Below are 27,353 nucleotides of genomic sequence, written 5' to 3' on the forward strand. Positions count from 1 at the left end.
GTTTTTTTGTCTAAAAAAGAGAGGTAAACATTTTAAAAATTAGAAAATTAAAAAAAAAGATATGGAGGTTTTAGTGGATTGCAAGCTTGATGCAATGTGATGTGGCAGACAGAGACTGGCACAGCTTCTAGGAAGAGATACTCTAGTCAGATCACAACAGGAATGTTGTGTTCTGTTCTGAGTACTTCAGCTTAAGAAACATGCTAATAAACTGGAGAATGTCCAGAGGGTGGAAAGCAGGACAGTGAGAAGAAGTGATGTGCTGAGAAATGTTTGAAGTTGAATCTGTATTGTTAGCATTTTCTCCATCACTTTCTTAAGTTTGGACAATAAGCATAACAATAAATCATGTTTGATTTCTGAAGTGAAAGTGCGCCCAGTCTATGTTCTACCAGGAAAAGATATGGGGGGTGAGGGAGGGGAAACCCAAAGTAGTGACTCTCCCCTCCTCCAAGATCAGGGAAGTTTTACCTATCCTTGTTTGGGACCTTGGGAAAAAGCCTCCTTCCTGCCAGGCATTTACTAAACCTATCCTGACATCAACCCTCTGCCTGGTGATGTAAAGGGGTGTGTGTGTATGTGTATGTGTGTGTATGTAAAAGTAAGAAGTTGTTTGGGAGGGAGAATAAGAGCAAAAGAAAAGCAACAACAACAAAAAAAACTGTGGCATTCTTCCTTCCTGATTAGTCAGACAAAGCTAATAATATATGCTCCTCAAATAACAAGGTTTCCTGGCTAGACCAAGTACTCTGTATGAGAAGTTACACATGAGCAGGTCAGAGTTCAGAAGAAAAAAGTCAGGGGGAGGAGTTGGTATCGGTACTTACTCACCTGGAGGATATTGGGAAAACTGAGTTGTTGGGTTAATTCAAGGGTTTGGTTTTTCCTCTAGAACTGACCTAGAAACAAACCCATAATCCTAGTTTCCATTTAAACCAGTGTCCTTGGGAGTGAACTAGGGTTCAAGCATGTTTCTAGGGCAATAGTATACCAAGGAAATTTTTCTAGGTATGATCAAGTCTAGATAGATCTGCAGCCCAGGACAGGACCTGCAATATAAACTGCTGGAGGCTGGAACTTTTTTCTTTTTTTGTTTATGTCCTTGGCTCCTAGCATGTTATTTTGTACACACATGCAACATATGAAAAATAAATGCTTATGAATGATCTAGGATAAATTTTCTTATACACACACACACACATATATGTAATAAATGCTTATGAATGCATGATCTAGGATAAATTTTCTTTGTGCAGTAGTTTCTGTGTGGGGACCAGAAGTGATGAGTCACACAATTAGGGACTAGACTTGAATTGATGAACTCACTTCTGCAGGTGACTTCCAAAGCTGTCTCCTCCTTACCTAGGCTTCCAGTCATGTATCCCACTGCCCATTGGATATCTTCAGTTGAACTTGGTTTCCTCTCCAAACCAGCCTCCTCTTACTGCTCTTTCTGTAGATGGCACCTTTCCAGTCACCCAGGAATCATTTTCATTTTCCTTCTCCTTTTTCCCTCACATTCAAATATTACTCAAATGGATTCCATGCTTTCTATTCCCACTGCAAATTGTCTTCTTGACACATAATTCAGGGCACTGTTTCTATCAAGATGATGTATTATAGATTAGTTGGCTCTCTTGCCTCTAACCCATCTCCTTTTCAATCCACCCCTTAATACAGAATGTTTAAAAGCACCACTCCTCCACTCAAAACCTTTAATGACTCTGTACCTGCTAAATCAAATATAATGGCCTTTCGAAGCCCTCCACTATCTGGCATCATTCAAAATTCTTTCTTCTCATCTTATTTCTCACTTCCATACTTCCTCCTATACTGCTTCCATCTCTGAGATGGAATTTCCTAACCACTCTCCTCTATTTCCAATTGCTGAAGTCTCTCACCTTCTTCCATCCCAAATGATGGCCAACCAATAAGCATTTATTAAGTGCCTATTTTGAACCAGGTGCCCAGGATACAAATACAAAAGTCACTAAGAAGTTTACATTCTACTGGAGTAATACATATTCAAAGAAATAGTAGACAAAAAAATTGCCAGGGCTTTAGGACCTGGAGGAATTGGGTTTTTTGGAAGGGAATCTTGGGAGTTTTGAAAGGTGATGGTGAGGAGGCACATTATAGGCTTGGGAAAGAACTTGTGCAAAGACATGGGGATGGGAGATCAAAATAGTGTACATTGCTCACCCCTTTTACTCTCTGAGTGGAAGTTAACAGGATACACATATCAAAACCAAGCTACCCTCACATCTATCAGATTGACTAATATGACAGAAAAAGATCCTTGAAATCCTTGGAAAGGTCAGCAGGTGGGTCAATGTGCCTGTAGTGGAAAGGAGGGATGAACTATCAGCCTTGGAAGATAGGTGGGTAAATCAAATGGACTATAGATTTATAGGGGGATCTGGGAAGAAAAGGGCTGAAAATAATCTCTCCCTCAAACTTTTTCATAGCACTTTGCCTTGGAATAGAGGCAGCCAGCTTGGGCCTACAACACTCCCCAGTGTGTCTTGAACCAGACTGAAAATGTAATTGGGCTATATTATAATATAGAACATAATTTTCCATTTTATTTTTTTTTTAGATTTTTCAAGGCAGTGGGGTTAAGTGGCTTGCCCAAGGCCACACAGCTAGGTAATTATTAAGTGTCTGAGGTCAAATTTGAACTCCGGTACTCCTGACTCCAAGGCTGGTGCTTCTATCCACTGCGCCATCTAGCCGCCCCGATAATTTTACATTTTAAAACAAAAGTCAATATACAAGGATGCTTAAGTATGGATCAATGATCCTCATTTCTATTTGACTTTGATATCCATATATCTGTCTCTTCCCTTATTCAGTTTTTTTTTGTTTTTGCAAAGCAATGGAGCTAAGTGACTTGCCTAAGGTCACAGAGCTAGGTAATTAGTGTCTGAGGCCACATTTGAACTCAGGACCTTCTGACTCCAGGGCTATATTCACTGACCCACCTAGCTGCCCCCTTCCCCTACTCAGTTTTAAGCTTCATTTCTATCTCCACCTCCAGTGAAAGGCAGAAGAGTGCCTTGAACATGCATATTCAATCAATATTTTTTTAAAAATGGAGCAGTCTCCTTTAAGATTCTCATTACAAGGTTCAGCACAAAGGTGCTATTGCAGCACTAATTCTGGAAAGGTGTCGTGTTTAAATGTATCTGGTGGGACTGAAAGGAAAGGGAGAAAAAAGCAGAAGGACTTCAGCTCACTCATTGGGGATCTCAGCAGATACCTAGGAATCACATTATCTCCAGACATTTTGAATTGGGAGAGGGCAGACTTACACTTATAAAATGAGCTAGGGGTGGCTAGGTGGTGCAGTGGATAAGAGCACCGGCCCTGGAGTCAGGAGTACCTGAGTTCAAATCTGGCCTCAGACACTTAATAATTACCTAGTTGTGTGGCCTTGGGCAGGCCACTTAACCCTGTCTGCCTCGCAAAAACAAACAAAAAAAAGCTGGTCAGAACTGCCAGGGACCAGAAGCCAGATTTCAGATCTTCTTGTGTGAAACCTTGGTCAAAAAGTTTCAACAAGCTATTACAATGTAATGACAGCCAAGGACCCAAAAGATCTCAGTTGGGTTAAAGCTCTGGCCTACAAAAACAAGGACTGGCATTGATAGTTCTCTTTCTTTCCAATGATGGTCACAGGTCAGATAAACCTCAGAAATGAGAAAGGCATGATTGATAATACTGCAGCTGTGCAGAGTCAGCTACCTCAATTCTGCTACTGCTGAGATAGGAAAAGGGAATGTTTTCTCCTAGCCATGGTTCTGGGAAAGAGCAAAGTCAAGGAGACTTGGGACAGCTTTCAGACTGTCAATAATTTAGGGTTACAGGGGCCCAACCCTGGAACAGCATTAACTGTGCTACAAGAACTTTTTTTCTTATCTCAAATTCAGAGATGCAATGAGGGTCACTCAAAAGTGTCAGAATTGCTGGTCTTGATTTCATAATTTTCACTCTTTATACTTCCTCCTGTAATAAATCTGAAAGTATTTCAGATCATTTTAATTAAGTACAAGACCCACAAACTCAACTTTCTTCTCTATTTTCTAATTCATTGAAAGGTAATCATTACAAATAGATCAATGTACAAATAGCTGTTTTATGTCATAAACAAACCTCACCTTTTATAGATGTTTGTGCTCTAAATTTTTCATGCTGGAGACAGCACATGGGAATATTATTTGCAAAATCTAACTTTTCCATTATGGAATTTATCAATCTAAAATTTCTGTTGGATCTTAAGTTCTCAATGGACTCCTGGGAGCTAGAACAGAGTCTGTTAACCCAGTCTTGTTATTTGGAAGGCCCACACACAAGGGCCCCAGGGATGAAGTATTCTGAGTAATATGACTCAACAAACTTCTCTCACAACTAGACTCAGATTCCTGAATCCAAGTATAGCTGATACTGAAGAACACTCATTGTCCATCCTTTGCCACATAAACTACATTCTCTTTCAGCATAGGAATAATGCTGGGCTCTTTACTTGCCACCTGTATGTCTTCCCTTCCACCTACAAAGATCAACTTTGGTTCCTTAAGGAAAGGTAGGTAGCTTACAAACCACAGAGACCTCAATTTACATAAAATTATCTCACTCCATTTTATTTAAGATTTTTCTCCAGTTAGTAAAAGAAAGATGTGTCTCTCTTTATACATATGTACAAGTTCAGTTATAAAAATAGACAGCACATTCAAAGAGAAAAAAAGGCTTGGCATTTTTCTGATTCCCTCTAAATAGCATCTGTACATGGGAGTCTGGGTTAGGAAGGGGAGTCTTAATGATTTAAGTTAAACGATTCCCCTTCACCCCAACTCCCCTCCCAAAAAAGGGCTTTAAAATCAATCTAACTAAACTCAATTCCGCGATTTTTCAGGTGTGCAAATTAGAGGCTGAGCCGCCTGGAAGCACCTGCTTCACGCTGAGACATCAGGCTGGGAGGCAGGCAGGAAAACCACCTTGTGTGGTCACAGCAAAGACCACTTCCTCTTTCCACTCTCTGTCAGGGAGAGCACCCGAATGTCCAGACTGGTCAGTCTAGGGATCTCCTCCTCCTCCTTTCCCTTCCCACCCCACTCCCGCTGTCCCCACCTTTCTCAGTGCAATACAGACAGTGCATACAGCCAAGCAGGGGATTAAAGGGTAGGGGGTGGGGAGACTGTGCATTCAGGGTGGGCGGAGGGAGTCTGGGTGGGGGGAGGATTGGAGAGGGAGCCTGATTCGGATGACCCTGTTCTCAATACTGGCCTCTTGTCAGTCCCTTAGGTGGAGCTGCTGATGCTGCTGAGGCTGGGGGAAAAGCTAGAGATGACTAGGAATGAATAACAAGAAGATGTGATGAATACTGTCTGCAGACAGCTGGGGGTACAGGAGGACCATTGCTCTGCACAGGTAATGGCAGGTCTGGAGCCCTTTTCTCCAGGGGCTCTAGGCAAAGAAGCCCTGAAGGAAGTGCCACTTCAATGCCTCAGACTCCCCCTAGTCATTCTCACTTCACCTCTGGCCCTGCCCTCTCCTTAAATAATCCTTGTTCACTCCCTTCTTGATGCCACTCTGGGGGGAGGATAGTGCAATGGCAGAGCTGACTCTGGTCAGAGTGACTTTGGGGGAAGGTCCCTTACAGATAATTTATATGGACTAAGCTGTGGTAACCGAGGAGGCTAAATACATAATTTTCTCCTTTCTGCCCTTTCAGAAAATCTCAGACCTGGAAATCTCTGTGGAGCATTCCTCACAGGCACAGGACCCCACTCACCATACCCAGTACGCCTTTAGAAGAGATGTGCCCTGAGGCAGAATTTTTGCACTCCCTGATTCTCATGGGGACTTTGGGAGGCCAGATATCGAATCCCTAAGAGTCGGATAGAGCCCACTCCAACACGAGGGTAGAGAGTAGGAAGAGGCAGGTATAACTGAGGGTGACAATGAAATATGGCCCTTTCCCAGTGAGAGGTTTAAGACTTGGCTGTAAAGTTCATTTGAGATGTGGTAGATTGATTCCTGCCTCTGGGACCTCTTCTTATAGGCATCCTGAAGGGGATCATTTTGAGAAACAGGTGATGAAAGTGCTCATATCAGCCACCTGCCTGTCCTCACTGTGCTGTGATTATTCACCACCATTCCCACCCTGGAGATTCAGGATGCCATGGAGGGCAATCATCCAGAAGTCATCAGCTGGCAGGAAGAGCATGGGGCCCCAATTTGGTAGAAAAAAGCTCGAGAGGCCCAAGGTGGTTATCGTCCCCCAGGGGGATTAGGTCCTTTGCCCTGTTTCCGGATCAGCGGCTCAGGGGTCAGGCTGCTGGTAACATTGAGGCTCTTGGGAGTCCCAGGGACACTATTTCCCTTGCTCAAAGGTGAGCTCAAGGGAGAAGAGGCGCTTGAAGGTCCAAAGTCAGCAAGTCCAGCTGGTCGAATGAGTGATGTTTGTAGGGGGCTACTGGCAGAGATTCCTAGAGTTAGGGAGAAAAAGTAAGGGGAAAAGCAAAAAATTAGTCCCATATCACTCAAATTGCCTTTCTTCTAGAAATCTTTGTCATGCTTGCCTTCCCTACATTTTTTTTTGGCAAGGCAATGAGATTAAAGAGACTTGCTTAAGGTCATACAGTTAAATAAGCATTAAATGCCTGAGGCTGGATTTGAACTCACATGCCTCCTGACTCCTCTTTTGGTGCTACATCCATTGTGCCACCTAGTTGCTCCATCTAGATACTTTCTTATGTAATGGTTATTATTCCCTGGACAGAATTAGGGTATAGTTTTTTTTTTTGGCAAGGCAGTCACTGTTAAGTGACTTGCCCAGGGTCACACAGCTAATACGTTTCAAGCACTGAGTCTGGATTTGAACTCAGGTCTGCCTGACTCCAGGACCAGGGCTCTCTCTATCTATTGCACAACCTATCTGTCTGGAATAATTTCTTTAAAGGAAAAAACCCCAAATCTAGCTTATACACAATATACCTATGCTTCGGGGGTTTTTTAAGTGTTTTTTTTTGCAAGGCAAATGGGATTAAGTGACTTGCCCAAGGCCACACAGCTAGGCAATTACTAAGTGTCTGAGTCCACACTTGAACTCAGGTCCTCCTGACTCCAGGGCTGGTGCTCTATCCACTGCACCAACTAGCTGCCCCTGATACCGACATTATTGCCCTTATACATGTCTCTACTCAAAGAGTACTTGTTCAGGGCCTGGCATGGAACAATTTTTCAAATTAAATTTTAGAAGGAAAAAACCCCAGAATGTTTACAGAATTCCTAATACTTAAGCCCTGTTTTGCAATTTCCATTGCAAGCAACCAAAAAGTTGTCAAATAGCTCTTTACTGGAGGTTGTGTACTCAATGGAGAACTACTGATCCAAGAAGAACTTGCTAAGGATTTCAATTAATCCAATAAGTAATTCATCATTAAGCATCTATAACAACCAGAATACTGTATTACATATATCAGAACCCTATAATGCAGCCTCAAGAGATGATCCCAAATTGAAGCCTGGACAAGAGGAGTTTCCTTTTACCTTGAGATGAGAGAGGGGTCTTACTAACCTGTTCTCAGTGGTACTGAAACCTGAGACCCAAACTCTTCTAGTTTCCATCCCTAGTCTAGCCCTAGGCAGACAAAAGCCTGAAACTTTGCTCCATTAGTTGTGCCATACCTTTAGACACATTGTACCCGTATGCTGCATAGGCTGCTGCTGATGCAGCTGCAGCCCCTGCTTTGGCCCCTGCCATTGCAGCTGCACTGCCTGCCGTGGACTTCCGGCTCCTGCCTTTCCCTGCTCCTTTTGAGGTGCTGCCTGAACCTTTGGGGCGGCCCCGACTTCGGCCTGAATGGCCACGCCCTGTGGCTGGCATTTCCTGAAGAGAAATTCCTATGGGAACAAGTGGAAAAGAGAAAAATATTTAACTTTTAAAACACTGGAGTGATTCTACACTGACCAGGGAAAGCTGGTCCAAGGGATGTTTATATTTTGAGTTCTTAATGCCACAGGAGAGTTTATTTCCAATGGAAGTAAGAAACTAAGGAATAAAACACATGCTTAGTCACAATTACAATGACATCCTAAGTTCTAGATATGTAAGGCTGATTTTTTATTTTGAAACTGGAGTTCCTCAACAGATAAAAGGGATATAAGATCTTAGCTCAAAAAGACAGGAAAACTTAAACCTAACCAAAAAACAGGCAACTATGTAAAGATAGGATCTGAAGTCTTGATAAAGTCATCTTCGTTCCCTCCTTACTCCTTATTTCTATTTCTTTCACTCCTTTGACAAGGTTGATGAGAGAATGAAAAGCTATAACCTTTCTGTTGTTTTCCCATTGCATCATTCAGAATGGGAGGATTTAACCCTATCCACAGAAGGAGGAGGGGACACACATGTACTACACTTAAATGTCCTCTGTGAGATATAGAAATATGTAACAAAATATTCCTCAGAGACAATGGGCACTGTGCCTGGCATACTGGTTAATACAGAGTTCTGCTAACCATTCATGGTGTCTGAGACAGAGCCTGTGATGGAAGCAGGAGAATTGGTAGCACGAGACTGAGGTGCTGAGGAAGCTGGGTCATCCACAATGACCAACATATCACTGCTGCTCTCATCAGGAGGTATGGAACCAGTATGTAGTTCGCTGCTGATGGAAATCTGGGGGTGAGAGAAGAGAGAATATTAGCTCATAACCGACATGAGACATTAGTTCTTAAGGTGACTCAAACAAAGACCCTGGGATTTGCTGGTTCAGAGACTATGAAAATACAAAGGAGGCAAACTTTAAGAGCAAAAGATGTCAGGGACCATTAGCTGAGGCAGTCTATCTTGTCTTGAATTGATGGTTCCACAATCACAAGTTAAAAGAAGGCACCCTCACCTCACTGAAAGGGCTGGGCATGGCAGAGTCCACACTGATGAAGGAATCATCTCCATCAGCAGAAAGGTTGGAATTATCAGCAGAAGGAACAAAGGGAATCACTAGGTTGGCTCCCTCCTTCCTCCTCTTGCCATCCAGCTCATCTTCCTTCTTTTTCTGGAAACATAAACAAGGAAATATGAAAAATAATCAAGCAAAGAAACGTCCTGAAAATCTGACAGTGGACTAATCAAACTAAGGGAAAACCACATCAAGATCCATATGAGAATAGTAGCTTTCAGCATCACAGAGATGGGAAGCTATTTCTAGATGACTGCATACATATTTGTGCAACAATTTAAGACACAGATCATAGGAGTCAAGCAAATGGCCTACCCGCCACCTAGAACCAGTGCTGTAGATATATTTAACAAAATAAATAACATATAATAGAACACAACCCACAGGTAAAGTTTGGGAGGGCTTTAGGTTCAATTTGAGCTCAATACCACTGGTGTAGATCCTTCTCATCTTTAGCATGTCATGTAACAGAAAACAAAATCTTAGTGATATCCATTGAATACCAAACAATGCTTGTTTGGAAAGGACTCACATAGCTATCCTACCAACTATATTCTCAAATCACCACTGCATTTCACCCTGTCCCAAGTGATTCAGCCAAGTTGTTATTAGGCAATCATTTACAATTGGCTCTGATTATAAACTAGTAGACACACATCTCCTCTGACCCCTCATTCCCTGTTCTCTGCTTGTGGAGGTACCTTTTCTGCATATTTTTCCCTTTTCCGTTTGCGCTCCTTCACTCGGTTGGTTTCTTCTTGCTGTCGTTTTTCCTCTTGCCGAAGCCTCACTACCAAGAAACAATTAAGATAAGTGAATTGATTTTGTCTGTAGCAGCCACCCTCCACATATAAACTCTGATTCTGGTGGGATTGAATCAAAAGGAGGCTTTCAAAAATTATAAGAAATTAAACCTATCTTTCAATTGGATGGTGTAGTATTTATTAGGGATACTCATACTTAAACCTGCTAAGTGCCTACTGACATTGAACTCTCAGACTATATACGATGTATCTAGAACTTGAATCATCATAATTCACAAGGCTGCTTTGTTTGCCCTGTATTGTCTGGATTCCAAATCTGAATTTTTCTCCCTGCCTTCATTACACCTAATACCAATAAGAATAAAATTTTAGCATTCAATGAATCTGAAGACAAAATATATGTGGATCCTTGAATTCAAATTCCTATAACTTTAACTCAAATTCCTATCCTTCTTTGTTCAGCTCTCAAAATTATCTAGGCACTTTTTCTTGCTTTAAAGGTCTCAGATGTGATCTTCAGAAGACTGAGTCTTCAAATTATGCAAAAGGATTCATAGTTATTTTCTGAAGCTGAAATATAGGGGAATAAGAAGGTTTCTCTATTTGGGAGATATTTCCAAAAGAGGACAACAGTTAAAGTTTAGAACACATACATTTCTTCTCCAATTCGTCATCATCTAGTAGAAGACTAACCACTTCTTTGGGTTTCAGGGTGTCTGGTTTGAAGTTCCCACCTGAGATCACCATCTGCTGGATCTACAATAAATCAAAATCAATATTTTACTTGCAGGCTTCTTTAATTGCTTTGTGATAACTAATGTGTAGTAGGATATAAAAATTCTTTCCAAGCTGCCAGGGCGGAGGGCAGGGAGCGGGGCAGGAATTTTCTTGATACTTCTGGGTTCTGTCTGGCTCACGCGAATTGCACATCCCCAGAGAATCTTGACTCTCTACCTGCCATTGCCACTTGATAGGTAACAATTTCAACAAGTCTGAATCAGAATGGAAGAGTCAGCAGCAGCAATTATAATTCTTTGAGGAATCTGCAGTTTGGTTGATCGCTCCAGAGGTGGAACATGCACCCTTTTCAAACACAAAGAACTACCTCTATCTCAAGGTCAGTAGATAATTTTGGTGGGTTGAGCATCAGGATAAATGAAGTCTGCTATGACTTCACTTCAACTGACTTACTGCCCAAAGAAATTTCAGTCTCTTCTCTATCAGTCATGGCTCCTAACAATCTCAGCACAGGCAAACCTCAATGACTTTCAATTTCTTCCATTATGAGAGACTATGCTCAAGTGCTTACCTCACTCTTTTCATTGGCCCTCTGCAGAATGCGTTCCTCAATGGTGCCCTTGCAGATGAGCCGGTATACAGTCACCTGCTTGGTCTGACCCAGTCGGTGAGCTCGGTCCATAGCCTGTTGGTCCACTGTAGGATTCCAGTCACTATCATAGAAAATGACCTGCATAGGAAGGATGACAGTATGGCCTAAGTGAAGCCTCACTGAATGGCAGAACCATATCTAGTCAGCTGGATCTTTGCCCCCTCTCTCGATGTCAGATCCTTTTTCATATTGAGATACAGTAGATTAGACCTACCAGTTCCCAATCCCTGTACCTCCATTTTACTTGCCTTGCCCAGTAGGGAGATGCTTTTGTCCTCCTCCAGGGTTTCTAGCAAAAAAACATCAAGAACAAAAGAGTAACCTCCCCCCTTCCCTGTCATAGAAATCTAGCATGGGGGAAGGGGGAAGAGGAGTAGCTAGGTGGCACAGTGGATAGAGCATCAGCCCTGGAGTCAGGAGGACCCAAGATCAAATCTAACCTCAGACACTTAACTGCCTAGCTATGTGACCTTGGGCAAGTCACTTAACTCCACTGCCTTAAATAAAAAATTAAAATCTAGCATGGGACCCAAAGGTAAAAGTTCTACTGTGATGAAGATTTCATTAATATGAAACTGAATATGGCAATGCTTGTTCTGACATTCCAAAAACTCTATTTTCTCAAACAGGCCATTCTCCATCCTGAGGATTGTTGCTAGGAGTCTGAACTTCTGTCTCCCTTTTTAAGATTTACTTGAAACATGGGAAACACAGTGAGCTTCAAAGGTCCCTGAGACAAACTTATTCTTACATTTCCATAATAGTCATGTTATGAAGGAAAACACCCCCCCCCCCCAAGAAACCTTAAGAAAAATAAAATTAGGGGCGGCTAGGTGGCGCAGTGAATAGAACACTGGCCCTGGAGTCAGGAGTACCTGAGTTCAAATCTGGCCTCAGACACTTAATAATTACCTAGCTGTGTGGCCTTGGGCAAGCTACTTAACCCCATTGCCTTGCAAAAACCTAAAAATAAATAATAAAATAAAATAATTTCAATTTGTATTCCGACACCATCAGCTCTTTCTCTGGGGATGGACAGCATTCTTTATTATAAGTCCAGCAAAGTTGTCTTAGATGATTATTCTACAATATTGCTGTTACTTTGTTCACAGTACATTTTACTTTGCATCAGCTCATCATTTTTTATAACAAGAGTATTCCATTATAATCACATACCACTATTTGTTCTGCCATTCCCCAACTAAAGCATACTTATTCTTGCTGAAAAATAAATTGCATCTCCAAGGGATTTTAAAACTGATACCTTGCTGTCCATTCCTATAAGGCTGAAATCATCCAGAAAGGACTCTTTTGAAGAGGTCTAGTTCAGAACTTTGACATCTGTATGCTATACCTAAGCTTTCCCAAAGTCCTGATAATTCTTTTGGAAAATATCCATTCCTTCTTTATTCCTACTGCTATCATCCTAATCCAAGCTCTTGTTATCTTATTTCTTGAGAACATTAACAGATTTTCAGCTATATTCTTGAATACAATCCATCTGCAAACTGCAACCAATATATTCTTCCTGAAACACTCTAATCATATACAATGGTTTCTAGGTCCTCTGTTACATTCTTTCCTGTCTCAATACCTTTGCTCATGATATATACATACATATATATACATATATATATGCCTGCCTGCCTATCTATCTATCTATCTATCTATCTTCCCTCTCATCGAATCCCACATCTATTATTCAAGCAACAGTTCAAATACTACCTTTTTGTTAAAACTGGTATTTTTAAGGCTTTTGCAAGGCAATGGAATTAATTAAGTGACTTGCCCAAGGTCACACAGCTAATAATTAAGTATCTGAAGTCACATTTGAACTCAAGTCCTCCTGATTCCAGGGCTAGTGCTCTATCCACTGCAACACGTAGCTGCACCTTAAACCTTCTAACTACATATAAATGATTTTTTTTCTGAATTCCTCACAGTCCAATCTAATATGGTTAAAATCTCAAATTACAAAGTGAATAGTTTCATTTTCAGCTTCACTTTGTTACTCTTGTCTGCCTATTTAAGCTGTAAACTCTTTATAGAGAACTAAGATCACACCTCTTTTCTGTTTCTTACAATGCCCAGGACAGAGTGGGCATATATAAAATATTTTTTTAAATGTATGATCAATCTGAACCCAAGGAGTTGGATTGTATGGACAATGAAAATGTATGCTGAACAACAATTAGTAACAGGGAGAACACATAGTATTTCACAACCCCAAAAAGGAAGTAAAAACATACTCCCATATTCAGTCTAAGCCACAGGTAAAATTGAAATAGACAAGATACAGTTAGGTAGATAGGTCCATTAAGCCAGGACACCTTCACTCAGAAGACATAAATAATTACACGTTGTGAAAACTCAACTCTTATGACACACTTGGAAGACAGGGCCATGGTACTACATGACTTCATAATGGGGAGTCCTATATGCTGAATCACTTCATATTTGCTTTCTGACTATTTACATTTTTCCTAGAAGTTTCAATGGCATTCAAATAATGACTCATTCTTGAGTTATATTTAATGTAGAAGTCATAAGATCATAGCCCCAGGTATGTAATTCTAATTTAGTAAAACAAAATGTAGTTGATTACTATCTTTTAAATGGCCTTAAAGATGTCAGGAATCCCAGGGGACAAGAAAACAAAAATAGGCTTCAAAACCAATTTCCTTTTCTAGTGAAATCTAACAACACACAGAGATACACACATACATTCAGTACGTGAGCATATATTAAGTTAGAGGGTAGAAACAGAGACCAGGGAGGAAACAAATTAAACCATATTATAGAAAGAGCTAGACAGTGCCTGACACACTAGTCAGTTAATACCTGTATATAACACTCAGAGACATTTATAGACATTAGAGAGAAATTCTAAAGAATAAACAACAATTAAAGGACTAGAGAGACTGACTTTAACTAGGAAAGATTAAAGCAGTTCAATCTGTAGAGCGTGGCCAAGCAATGACTAAGGGAAAACATATTAACAGTCAGCATCTTCCTGAAGTTGTAAAATAGACAGAAGGAAGAAACTTGTAACGGGGTCCCTGGGAAGATCACGTGCATGAGATAAAGAACAGGAAAATCACAGGAGAATCACAAGAAAAAACTGGATCAATCATCTAGAGGGTGGAATTACTTTTTCAAGGGGAATGAGAGGCAACCTCATTTCTTATGATGCTTAAAAATCAAGGCTAGAATGTTCAATGACAAATCACTACACTTATCACTAACTCAGGGACAGACTTCTCATTCTTCCATATGTAAACACTCAGACTGAGCCTGCCACAGAAACAAAAACATGACTCTCTTCTGAATGCTATTCCTAATGCAGGAAGGACAAACCCAAGAAAAACAAGAATTGCAAGGAAAATTTCCATGAATTAAATTCCAAATAATTCAAATGACTGCCAAGTACAATTCAGATATACATCCATTGTGTATGAGAATATTTATTTATTTACATTTATAAACAAATCTAATTCTTTAGTCATGAGACACTTCTTTTGCCTTTAGATTTATGATAGACTTCTTCCTTGTCCAAAAGTGATTCTAGGGAAATTCAGGACAAATATTTATGCTTACCCTTATAACAGTGTGAGAATAAAACTTGACTTTTTGAGCATTACTGAACAGTGATCTCGACTAGAAGGTAATTATAATACTCAAGGTCTCCTCACAGTATTTTATTTCCTTCAGGGAGCTCCCAGCTTACAAATGAAGTTATGTTCCAAAAGTTCATTTTAAATTACTTGTCTGGTACTTGGAACATAGAATGCCAAATGCCTATCTCCTTTCCTCCTCCATAGTCTTCCTGTTACTTGGTTAAAAAAAAATAGTTATTCTGTAGGGGAACATCACAGATTAAGGAAGACTTTTTTTTATTTCTTTGACTTTATTTATTATTTTATTTTCCCCCAGTTACATGTAAAAATAATTTTTAACATTTATTTTTAAAACTTTTGAGTTCCTAAATCAAATTTATATTTAAAAAAAACCTGATAAATGGATAAGGATATGGCAAGGTAATTCTCAGATGAAGAAATCAAAGCTGTCTACAGTCAAATGAAAAACTGCTTTAAATCACTATTGATTAAATAAATGCAAATAAAACATTCCTGAGGCACCATTTCACATCTCTCAGATTGACCAATATAAGTAGAAAGGCAAATGATCAATGTTGGAGGGGAAGTGGGAAAACTGGGGCACTATTGTATTGTTGTTGGAGTTGTGAACTGCTTTAACCTTTCTGGAGAACAATTTGGAATCACGCTAAAGGACAATAAAAATGTGCATACCCTTTGATCTGTTAAAACCACTATTGGGTCTGTATCCTGAAGAGAACATGAAAAAGGATAAAAATCATACATATACAAAAATATTCATAGCAGTTTTTAGTGCTAGAATCGGAAATTGAGAGGATGCCCAACAATTAGGCAATGGTTGAACAAATTGTGGTATGAGGAACAGGATTTCAGAAAAGTCTAGAAAGACTCTGAGTGGAATAAGTAGAACCAGAAGATATTATACACTAACAACAACATGGGGTGATGATCAACCATGATGGACTAGTTCATTTCAGCAGTACAATTATCAAGACAATTTTTAAAAGACTTGTGATGGAAAATACAATCCATATCTAGAGAAGGAACTGTGGCATTTAAATGTAGACCAAAGCTCTTCAGAAATCTTTTAATCTTCAAAAGTTGTCATGTATTATGTAATTTTTTCTTCTTTCATTTGGATCTGATTCCTCTCTTGCAACATGATCAATATGTTTAGCACGGTTATAAATGTGAAGCCTATATCAGACTGCATTCTATCAGGGGGAGGAAGGAGAAAAATGCAAAACTAAAAATCTTGTGGCAAAAAAATAAAAATCGGTGAAAAGTACTGTTGCATGTAATTGAAAAAATAAAAACTCAAGAAAAATAAAGTAAAAAAAGGTATATTATTTCAATCTGTTTTCAGACACCATCAGTCCTTTCTTTGGGAATGGATAGCATTTTTCAGCATAAATCTTTCAGAGCTGTTTTGGGTCACTGTATTGCTGAGAATAGTAGTCATTCACAGCTGATCATCTAACAATATTACTGTTACTTTGTACGCAGTACATATTACTTTACATCATCTTAAGTAAGTCTTTCCTGGTTTTTCCAAAAGCATCTTATTAATCATTTCTTATAGTACAACAGTACTCCATCATATTCGTAAACCACAATATTTTTACATCCATTCCCATCTGATAAGCATCCCCTCAATTTCCAATTCTTTGCTACCAGAAAAGAGTGGCTATATACATTTTTGTACAGATTTTTTTTAGTTGTTTGTTTTTTTTGCAAGGCAAATGGGGTTAAGTGGCTTGCCCAGGTACTCTTGACTCCAGGGCTGGTGCTTTATCTACTGCACCACCTAGCTGCCCCCAGATATTTTTTTTTAATATAGAATATTCTGGGATATACATGGTTGTATAGGAAGCCTTTTTTTGTTCTGTTCTGTACATTGGAATGAAATAGTTTGGAGCTGGGTACAGCGGAAGAACAGGTCCCCCACAATGATTTTCCTTAAGTTTTGGTCCACATATTGGTTACTTGGAAGCTGTTTCTTATAAAAACTATAGATGGAGCCTAGGAAACTTGTAAAAATGGAGGGAGAATTGAATTATGAAGACTACTATGACTGCACAAGAATATTAGAAATCCTATAGTGCACCAGCGATTTAACACACTCTAAAAGGGAAGATGACAATGATAGTACACACAATCCAGATAAAAATATAGTAGACTTAACAAATTGTCCTGCTTCTTCTTATGGGATAAGTTCAATTCCAGGAAACATTTAAAGGCAAGAAGAGGTTAGATTCACATAGAAAGGCAGAAATAATGGCTTATGACTGAGAAATAGGGAGATGTCTAATAGAATCTGAAATGTGAGGGCAGGGAATTTTTTATATCCAAATTTAGTTTTGAAAATAATTTATTTAAAAAGTCTTTTGTTTTAACAGAAGTTATTTTTTCAATATAGTTTCCAATCCTTGTTGAATCCTTCCTTAAAACAAAAAACAATTAAGGATAACCAATCTACACACAGTAACATCTCAACGGATACAACACTTTATATCTACAGCCCCCTTTGTCTCCACTATCCTCCATTCCAAGAGAGAAGACAAGTTATTTTTAAATAGAATAATATCTGTTCTCCTGGACCAAGATTGTGAACATCTGTGGTGTTGCTCCAGAGCCCTGAAGATCTCTTTCTCCTTTTTACCACGTAACAATAAAACTGAGATGAAGGGAGAGATTTTCTAGTTCATCAATCTGACTGTGTATATATAATTCTTCTGGTTCTGCTTACTTTATATTGATTAGTATAATCCTCATTTTGAATTCAGATTTTAAAATGATACATTAAAAAAAGATAATAGGAACACAAAGTCAGTGTGAGGAAAAGAAAAGGACAGGAATGAGGAAAGGCTTGTGAAAAAAAGTAAAAGTCAACAAAAAAGCAATTTTTAGAGCAAGAAGAATAGGGAATAAACAGGCCCTCTGTATGGGACAAATATAACAGCTCCTATTTTTGGTTTTCCAACAAATGATTTTCAGATGGGAACAGACAGAAGATAGTTAAAGAATGAAGCACAAGACAAGCATAAATATCTGAAGCAACAATGATATAGCTTATCAGAAGTGAAAATCAGATGAAGAGGGATTAATTGGAAAGACATTAGAGTCGATGCTCTAACCACTGTACTACCTAGCTTCCCCTTTAACTGTATTTTAATGCTTCTTCAGGCAAAATCATCTTAACACACTAGATTGAAATGGAGTCTTGAAAGCTATATCTAATCAGAAAAATGAGGGAAAAAATGAGCCAGATGATGTTGACTTGACAATAACTCTATTATTAAGGAAAAGAAAAGAACATTGCCTTACTTGAAAATTCAAACCATTAGTTTGAATTTGCAAGAGACTACATATCAAACACAAGACTAATGAAAGCTGACTTTTATGAAAGGTTTTATTGTTTATAAAGTGCTTTTCCCACAATCTTGAGGTATGTAAGCAGGAGTAATACTACTGTTTTACAGGTGAGAAAACTGAAGCTCAAGTGAATCAACTAAGGTCACAGGTAGTAAGGGGGCATAATCAGGATTTAAATTCACATCTTCTATCTCAAGGTCTATACCCCGCTCTACTACATCATGAATATCAACTATCACTAAAAGCATCTGGACTCTATGTGAATCTCCTACCAAGTTCAAGGTAGGAGGAAAAGCACAACGGCCCAGGAAATGTTTATATCCTCTAACAGTCTAGAATTAGTTAGTCTGAAGAGGGGAGGAAGGATCCCAGGAGTAATAGGAGGTAGCCTAGAAGGGCTAGCTAAGTGTATAGCACTGGAATGGAAACAAGAGAACCAAGTTTCTAGTTCCAACTCTACCGTCTTGTCACATAGCCCCTTTTATTCTTCATTATTCCTTTCTCCACCAACCTGTTTCTACCTTATCACCTAGCATTGATAGTACCATATGCTTCTCTGAAAAAGTTACAGTCACATAAAGTGGAACTAATATAAACATGAAATCTATAAAAGGATTCTCTACTCAGAAACTTGGATTGCATTGTTTTCAAATCCTGCTGGTTTCAATGTTACTATAATGATCATTAAACATTTCAATCCTGCAAAATGTGGGTATTTGAAAGGAGGCTTTATTTCCTTCTCCCATACAGATGTAGAAGTATTCTATAAAAAAAGGGTCAATAATCATCTGCTTATCCTATCAGTTTTGCCATCCATTTCAAAGCTCTTCTATCATCTTTAGCTGGAAAACACTACATACTTTTTAACTACAGTAGCCAGATGATATGGAAATATAACTCTTGAAAAAACACATCTTTGCTTTAACCCAGCATGCAACAGCTTACATTATGACAATGGTAAACTATTTTAGTCTCTGGCTAAAAAAAGTTGTGGCTCTAGTCTGTCTGCTGTTCCCTCATGGAGAGCAGGCAACCAGAGCGGAGCTGGTGCCACTGTAACCATGAGGCTGTCCAACATCCTGCTTACTGGTTCACCAGGGGTTGGACAGACCACAGTAGGTAAAGAACTTGCAATAAGAACAGGACTGACATATATTGATGTGGTTGATTTAGCACAAAGAGGACAATGATATGATGGTTTTGATGTATGTTCCATTTTGGATGAAGACAGAATAATTGATGAGTTAAAAAATTATATGAAAAGTGGTAGAATTACTGATTATTATTGGCTGTGACTTTCCTGAATGATGGTTTCATATAGATTTTGTGTTTCAAAACAGATAAGTCTGTATTATTTACAAAACTTGAAAAGAGGGGATAAAGTGCAAAGAAATTACAGGACAATATTTTCCAAATTTTCCAAATTCTTTATGAAGAAACCATGGCCTCCTACAAAGCACGAAATAGTACACTGGCTGCCAAGCAACATACCAGAAGAACTAGAAAGTAATCTAGATCACATAATAAAAAGGATTGAACAGTGGATAAAAGGATAAAAACTGGACCTTGAGGGCAAAGTATAGAATGTCAAGTGTTTCTGTTTAATGATTAAAGATTTTCTTGATGATTTCTCTCTTCTCATGCAACAGAAATTAAGACAGACAAATTTTACTATCCATGACTGTGTTACAGAAGTTGCAGGTGGACAATATATATGGTTATGACTAAATTTTTTTTCCTCCATGAGAAAACTGAAAACCTCCCCTCCAAATAAATGAATAAGATATTAAAGACTTCTTAAGCTTAGAAATATTCAGTATTCTCATTTACTTCGGTTAATCATTAAAGGATAAGCAAATTTGAGAAATAGGTGGAAATCTTTAAAACCTGACATGAAAAAGAAAAGGAAGACTAGGAAGAATTGTTGACATAAATACCAGAGTCTAAAGATAAAGCTATAAACATTATAATAAGTGTTCTATTGGTGGAGAATTACTGTGCTGTTGTTTGTTAATCTTCAAAGTTGGTTATAAATTAAAAGTCACAAGATAAAAGGAAAGATCTTTGAGAAAAATAGCATTTTTTAAATACAAGAGGTTCACTGAATTCATTTGCCTACAAAAATCATTGCTGATCCTAACCCTGATATTTGTCTCTGCAGAAGAGCAAGCTGATCACATTTTTACATACATAATAGGGAAATAGCAGTCTTCTGTGCACCCATGGAAACTGTATATATAAATTTATTCACTGGTGAAGATTCATGTGAGATGGCTTTGCTACATATATGTAGTGATGTTAGGTAAGATTTTCTTTTCTTTTTTTCGTTTGTTTTTTTTTTTTGTTTTTAGGGTTTCTTGCAAGGCAATAGGATTAAGTGGCTTGCCCAAGGCCACACATATAGGTAATTATTAAATGTCTGAGGCTGGATTTGAACTCAGGCACTCCTGACTCCAGGGCTGATGCTCTATCTACTGTGCCACCTAGCCGCCCCAAAGTGCACTGAACAGATTTTTTTTTTTTTAAGTTTTTACAAGGCAATGGGGTTAAGTGGCTTCAAGGCCACACAGCTAGGTAATTATTAAGTGTCTGAGGCCAGATTTGAACTCAGGTACTTCTGACTCCAGGGCCGGTACTCTATTCACTGTACCACCTAGCCCCCCCCCCCCCCCCCCAATTAGGTAAGATTTTAAAAATAGAATGATTGTGTTTTTCATGAAAGATGTGTTTAACAGCAATAACTAGCACTTTTCCTTCCCCTTTTAAAAGTATTGTTCTGTGCCATATTGATGTATTCTTGGACCATGAAGCAGGTTTTAGCCTAGGTCCTTTACCTATGTTGCTCTGCCCTCCTTCCTCTGCCATTCAGAGAAACAATCCTTTCAAAAGTTAACAGTTTAATCTTGCTGCCAACAATTTCAACCAGAAGGTGATAAATCATTGCTTCTTGTGAGAGGAAGTCAGATACACTGATGATGAGGACCTGCATGTCCCCATTGCTTTTTAGGACACCTCTACTTGGACATACTATTAGTTTAAATTCAGCCTGCCAAGAGAAGACTACATTCATAGTTAGAAGAAATCCTGAATTTAGATCTTGTCCAATTACTATTAACTGTAATTCTGGGGAAGTTCCAAACTCTGAGCTTCAACAGTCTCCAATAAAAAATGGTTACTGTTAATTGTGAGGAAAGTGATTTATAAACTTAATGGCGACAAAGAATTGTGGTCGGTTATTTTTCCAAAACTTGCTCCCATTTCTGACTTTACTGTTTTTGTCTGGCCACAATTCACCCTCTTTTTTATGTTCACTTCCAAAGTTTCATCAGTTCTCTTTTACATCTTTGACATCTCTTGGATCTCCCCTTCTTTATTACTTAATTGATTACCAACTTAGGTAACCTTGGCTCATTATAAAAATGTCTCCTGCTTCATCTCACTCCTTAGGTCACTGTCCTTCTCCAGTCTAATCCCCACATCTACAATCCTATCTCATCTACTAATGACATTATTCTAATGTACTTGTCCATTATATTGCACCCTGCCCATAAATCACCAGAAGCTTGCTACTGCCTGTCTTTAGGATCAAATATCATTTTTTTTTGACATTTAAAATCCCTTGCAACCTGGTTCCAACTTGCTTTTCTGGCCTTATCATACTATACATTACATCCTTTCATACATTCTACAGTCCCCTTACTGACTCTTCCATGATAGGTGTCTTTTCCATTGACTGTCTTCATACATGGAATGTATTCTTTAACCCAGGTTCTTAATCAAGTTTCCTATCAGTTCAAGCATCTTTAGATGACCTATTTATTTTTATATACTTATAAATGTGAATGGGTATTTGTATATATGTAAATATGACAAATAAAACAAATGGCTTTGAAAAAATATAAGCTCATTGAGGGTAGGGACACTCAAGTTTTGTTTTTGTATTTTTAGCACCAAGCACAAGTGATTGACACAGAGAAGTGTTTAATAAAATTTTGTTGAGTATTTCAAAAGGAAAAAAAAAGTAGTTGAGACTATGAAGATACCAAGAGTGCCAGGTCAACCTCCTAGTAAACCTATGGGGGTAAATATGTTCATGTCTTTATTTATAAACCAAGTAAATTATTAGGAATTTTAAACAAAGAAGAAAAACTCCAAAAGAACATTTCAAATATCACATCCAAGAACCAATTCATATATTTTCAATTAAACAAACAAACAAGAAGAAAAAGCTTAGGACATGGAGGGAAAATGATGCCCCAAAACTTGTTTACATTAGGAGCTACTTCTCAAGAAAGGTGATCTTTTATTAAAACTACTTACTGTATCTGCAGCAGTGAGGTTGATGCCCAATCCTCCAGCTCTTGTGCTTAACAGGAATACAAAGATATCATTCCTGAAGAAAAGAGGAATATTATATTAAAAATTAGTGTGGAAAGGAAAAGGTACCTAGAATAAATTGAAAGAAGCAAAAATGAAATGTCTTGGTAAATTTCTATATTTGTAAAAGGGGGTTAGAAAAGATCATCTTCAGAGACTTTTCAGTTTCAAATATTATGATCCAATGATTTTCTGATTCTATTAAATAATGGTTGGCAACTTTTTAGAAACAGAATAACAAAACACTTATCCCTATTCTGACTGGGATGTGGTGTGTGGTTCCTACAGAGATAGTAGGAAAGTTCCATTTACAAGATTCCCCGTGTTCTGTTGAAAAACCTTTGCCCTGCATATACCAGAAATTAAAGATTCATTTGTGTTAACATGATCATAGAAACAAGTACCATTTTTGGACAGAAAGATCCACACTATTCATACCTTAATATAAATGATTTTAATTCTATACCTTTTTCACTTTATCACAGGAGCAAGTGATTGGACCCAAGAAAGGAGAAAATCCCAAAACAAACCCATATCTTCCAAGAAACTGGATTCTACATTTTAAAGATAAGAATATTTCAACTGACATACGAATTTGGGTATAGGCCCATAACCAAAAGAAACCATAAAAATGGAAAAAGTCTCACATGGTCAAAAACATATATAGTAGCTCTTTCTGTAGTGACAAAGACTTGGAAATTAAGGAGATGCCTATCAATTGGGGAATAGCTGAACAAGTTATGATATATGAATATTATAGAATGCCATTTTCTACAAGAAATCATGAGTGGTTGGACTTTAAAGAATCAAGGAAAGAAATGATGATGAACAAAGGAAGCAGAACCAAGAGAATATTGTACACATTAACAATAAAACTGTGAGATGATCAATTATGGTGGCTACAGTTCCTCTCAACAGTTCAGAGATCAAGGACAACCGTGAGAGACTTGCCACGGACAATGCCATTCACACCAGAGGGGGAAAAAGCCCATGGAATCTGAAATGCCATACTATGTTCACTTTTTGGCTATATCACCTGACCTAGGATGTTAGGATAATAGTTTTATTTACAATTAGAAAGGAATATCTAGTCCAAACCAATCATTTTATAAATGAGGAAACCAAGGTCCAGGGAGACAAAATTATTTTCCCAGGGTTATACAAATACCAAGTGTCAGAACTAAGACTTAAACTTAAGATATTGTGATTTCAAATCCAGTATTTCAAATTTCAAATTCTTTCCACTACACCATGATGTACCTATGGAGAAATAAGTAAACTGACATAGTAAAAGAATGACACAATTCACAGAAATTTCAGTTAGTGTAATAAAGCCTTAAAAAGGCAACCAGGTTAATTGCTATGGCAGGTAGGTAATCAAATCTAATCTGACCACAGAAAGACTAAGCGAAACAATTTTTCTGTCCAACACAACTTGGAAGATCCATAGGAAAGACCTGCTCCTCCGGGGTTGGAAAGGGCCACAGCACAGCTTGGGCTGCACCACATTGGAGCAAACCAGCTCCCTTCTAAGAACCTGTGGGGAGTCTGGTTCCTGGGGACGCTTGGGTCTGTGGCAGTGGGAATGGTTATCAAACATTGCCTAGGACAACTTGGAAGTGCATCAGGAAAACTCTGCTGCACCAGACTGAGCACAGAGCCCAGTGAAGCTCACGCCTCAGCACAGTCTCAGCCCCAAGAACCAGAAGCAGGTCTGTGGAGTCACCTGGAAGCTGCTTCCAGAATACTCAGCCCATGGATGGTAAGGGGGTTGGGAAGGTTGCAGAGGTCTCTCCACTATCCCTAAGGCAGGACTCTGCTCTAGCTCAGATCCAGGTTGCAGTCTGGGACCCCAGACTGCCATAACAGAGCAGAGACCTTCCTCACAGTTTCATGGTAGAGGGGAGTGCTTGTGATCATCCACAGACCAGAGCACAGGCCAGGAGACTAGTCAGAGCCTCTCATAAGACCTTGAAGGAATTAAGATCCATGGGGAGGTGTTCCAAAAAATTCAAAAGCTTGGCAAGTATGTCCAAACTAGGTCACAGCCTGGGGAAATGAGCAAACAACAGAAAAAAAAGAATCTGAGCATAGACAATTACTTTGGTTTCATGGAGAATCAAAATATACACTCAGAAGATGACCAAGTTAAAGCTTCTGTATCCAAAACCTCCAAGAAAAATAGGAATTGGTCTCAGGCTATGGAAGAGCTCAAAAAAAGGTTTAGAGGGGCGGCTAGGTGGCGAAGTGGATAAAGCACCGGCCCTGGAGTCAGGAGTACCTGGGTTCAAATCCAGTCTCAGACACTTAATAATTACCTAGCTGTGTGGCCTTGGGCAAGCCATTTAACCCCATTTGCCTTGAAAAAAAAAAAAACCTAAAAAAAAAGGGTTTAGAAAATCAAGTTAGGAGGCAGAGGAAAAACTTGGGAAGAGAAATGAGAATGATGCAAGAAAATCAGGAAAATCAAGTCAGCAGCTTGGTGGAGATACAAAAAAATACTAAAGAAAATAACATGTTAAAAATTAGTTTTAGTCAAATGGAAAAAAGTAGTCCAATGAGGAGAGGAATGCCTTAAAAAGCAAAATTGACCAGATGGAAAAGGAAATAAAAGCTCTATCCAAGAAAATAACTTCTTCAAATGTAGAATGGAGCTAAGGGAAACTGATGACTTTGTGAGAAATCAAGAAACAATAAAACAAAACCAAAAGAACGGAAAAACTAGAAGAAAACGTGAACTATCTCATTGGAAAAACAACTGACCTGGAAAACAGATCCAGGGGAGATAATTTAAAAATTACTGGGTTACTTGAAAGCCATGATCAGGAAAAGAGCCTTGACCTCATTTTTTTTTTAGGTTTTTGCAAGGCAAATGGGGTTAAGTGACTTGCCCAAGGCCATACAGGTAGGTAATTATTAAGTGTCTGAGGCCGGATTTGAACCCAGGTACTCCTGACTCCAGGGCTGGTGCTCAATCTACTATGCCACCTAACCACCCCTTGGCCTCTTTTTAAAGAAATTCTCTAAGAAAACTGCCCTGATATCCTAGAATTAGAGGGTAAAATAGAAATTGAGGGAATCCACTGATCACCTCCTGAAAGAGACCCCTCCCCCCCAAAAAAAACCTCACAGGAACATTATGGCCAAATTCTAGAACTCCCAAGTCAAAGAGAAAATATTACAGTCAGCCAGAAAGAAACAATTCAAATACTGTGGCACTATAGTCAGGATAACAAAGGATTTACATCAAGAGTTAGGAATAATAACAACAACAACAACAACAACAACAACAATAAATAGTAATGTTTGTCCATTTTTTTTTCAAGGCAATGGGGTTAAGTGGCTTGCCCAAGGCCACACAGCTAGGTAATTATTAAGTGTCTGAGGCTGGATTTGAACTCAGGTATTCCTGACTCCAGGGCCGGTGCTCTATCCACTGCACCACTTCCTGTCCTTCATTTTCAAAGACTAAGATATCAGGGATGTGATGCCATGACAAACATGTGAACTGGATTCAAGTGAAAGCGTGCAGTCCTAAATCACCAGCCTCACATTCTCTTCCAGAACCATCTAGTGCAGTGGCCAGATATGGATCAGGATGACTGGAGATGGCTCCGAATGTGACGCAATCAGGGTTAAGTGACTTACCCAAGATTACATAACTAATAGCTGTCAAGTGTCTGAGGTCAGATTCAAACTCCTGTCCTCCTGACTTCAAGACCAAGGCTCTATCCATTGTACCACCTAGCTAACCAATAGGACTTGGAATATGATATTCCAGAAGGCAAAAGTGCTTGGATTACAGCTGAGAATCAACTACCCAGCAAAAACTGAATATCCTCTTTCAGGGGAAGAGATAGGGGTCTTTCGAACTTTCCTGTTGAAACAACTAGAGCTGAACAGAAAGTTAGATCTCCAAGTACAGGACTCAGGTGAACCATAAAGAGAGTGAATGGGATAGGCAAATTAAGAGGGACTTAATGAAAACGAACTGCTTGTACTTCTGCATGGGAACCTTCTCATTTATTAGAGCAGTTAGAAGGAACATAGATAGACAAATCACAGGAGGAGGCTGATTATGAAAGTATAGTATGTTATAAAGATGAAGTCAATGGATGAAAAAGGGATAGACTGGGAGAAAGGGAAAGGAGAGGTAGAATGAGCTAAGAGTCAAGAAAAAGCTTTTGCAACAGAGGGGAAGGTGAGGGGAAATAAGTGAGCCTTCATTCTCATCAGAAATGACCCAGAGAAGAAAAAGACACACACACAAACACACACTCAATAGGGTACAAAAAAGAGGAAAGGGATGGGCGAAAAGGGAGGGGGGGGAGTGTGGGTGATAGAAGAGAGGGCAGATTGTGGGAGAAGATGGTATCTGAACACAGACTGAGTACTTTTTCTTTCACTTCAGCTTTAAGGTTTCTCTATCTTTGTGGGGGGAAGGGGGGGATTATGTTTACCTTAACAAGAGCACTGTAGAAATGTGAAAATAAATAAATTTTTTAAAGAAGAGTTGGGGGTAGCTAGATGGTGCAGTGGATGGAGTAATGGCCCTAAAGTTAGGAGGACCCAAGTTCAAATCCTACCGCAGACACTTAATAATTACCTAGCTGTGTGACCTTGGGCAAGTCACTTAACCCCATTGCTTTGCAAAACCCAAAAATAAGTAAACAAAAGAGTTCATCTATTACAACCCTGTCATTTTTACCAATAGATAAACCGAGGCCTAGAGCAGTGAAGAAATTTTGCCCAAAGCCAAATGCAAAATTAATGGCAGAGCCTGGATTAGGTTCCAGTTTTCTACCTATTTATTCACTTCTCTTTCTGCTGCATTACTGGCCTTTGGAGTCCAGGTCATTTC

General features: G+C 39.0%; 2 protein-coding genes across 6 annotated transcripts in view; both read right to left on the bottom strand.

Moving 5' to 3' along the window:
* Positions 1–27,353, bottom strand: part of EXD1 (exonuclease 3'-5' domain containing 1) — a 331,232-nt gene that overhangs the window by 103,008 nt on the left and 200,871 nt on the right. The gene's annotated exons all lie outside the window — the stretch shown is intronic.
* Positions 1,166–27,353, bottom strand: part of INO80 (INO80 complex ATPase subunit) — a 120,268-nt gene continuing 94,080 nt past the window's right edge. For both annotated transcript variants that reach the window (XM_074235124.1, XM_074235125.1), the window contains exons 29-36: positions 22,436–22,508; positions 11,043–11,201; positions 10,387–10,489; positions 9,671–9,759; positions 8,910–9,065; positions 8,527–8,686; positions 7,693–7,908; positions 1,166–6,491 (exon numbers count right to left, since the gene is read on the bottom strand). In XM_074235124.1, coding sequence (XP_074091225.1) covers positions 6,274–6,491; positions 7,693–7,908; positions 8,527–8,686; positions 8,910–9,065; positions 9,671–9,759; positions 10,387–10,489; positions 11,043–11,201; positions 22,436–22,508 — 1,174 coding nt within the window. In that variant the 3' untranslated portion in view covers positions 1,166–6,273. The remainder of the gene's footprint in view (positions 6,492–7,692; positions 7,909–8,526; positions 8,687–8,909; positions 9,066–9,670; positions 9,760–10,386; positions 10,490–11,042; positions 11,202–22,435; positions 22,509–27,353) is intronic.

Source organism: Macrotis lagotis, chromosome 4, assembly GCF_037893015.1.
Source record: "Macrotis lagotis isolate mMagLag1 chromosome 4, bilby.v1.9.chrom.fasta, whole genome shotgun sequence".
Taxonomy (NCBI): Eukaryota; Metazoa; Chordata; class Mammalia; order Peramelemorphia; family Peramelidae; genus Macrotis; species Macrotis lagotis.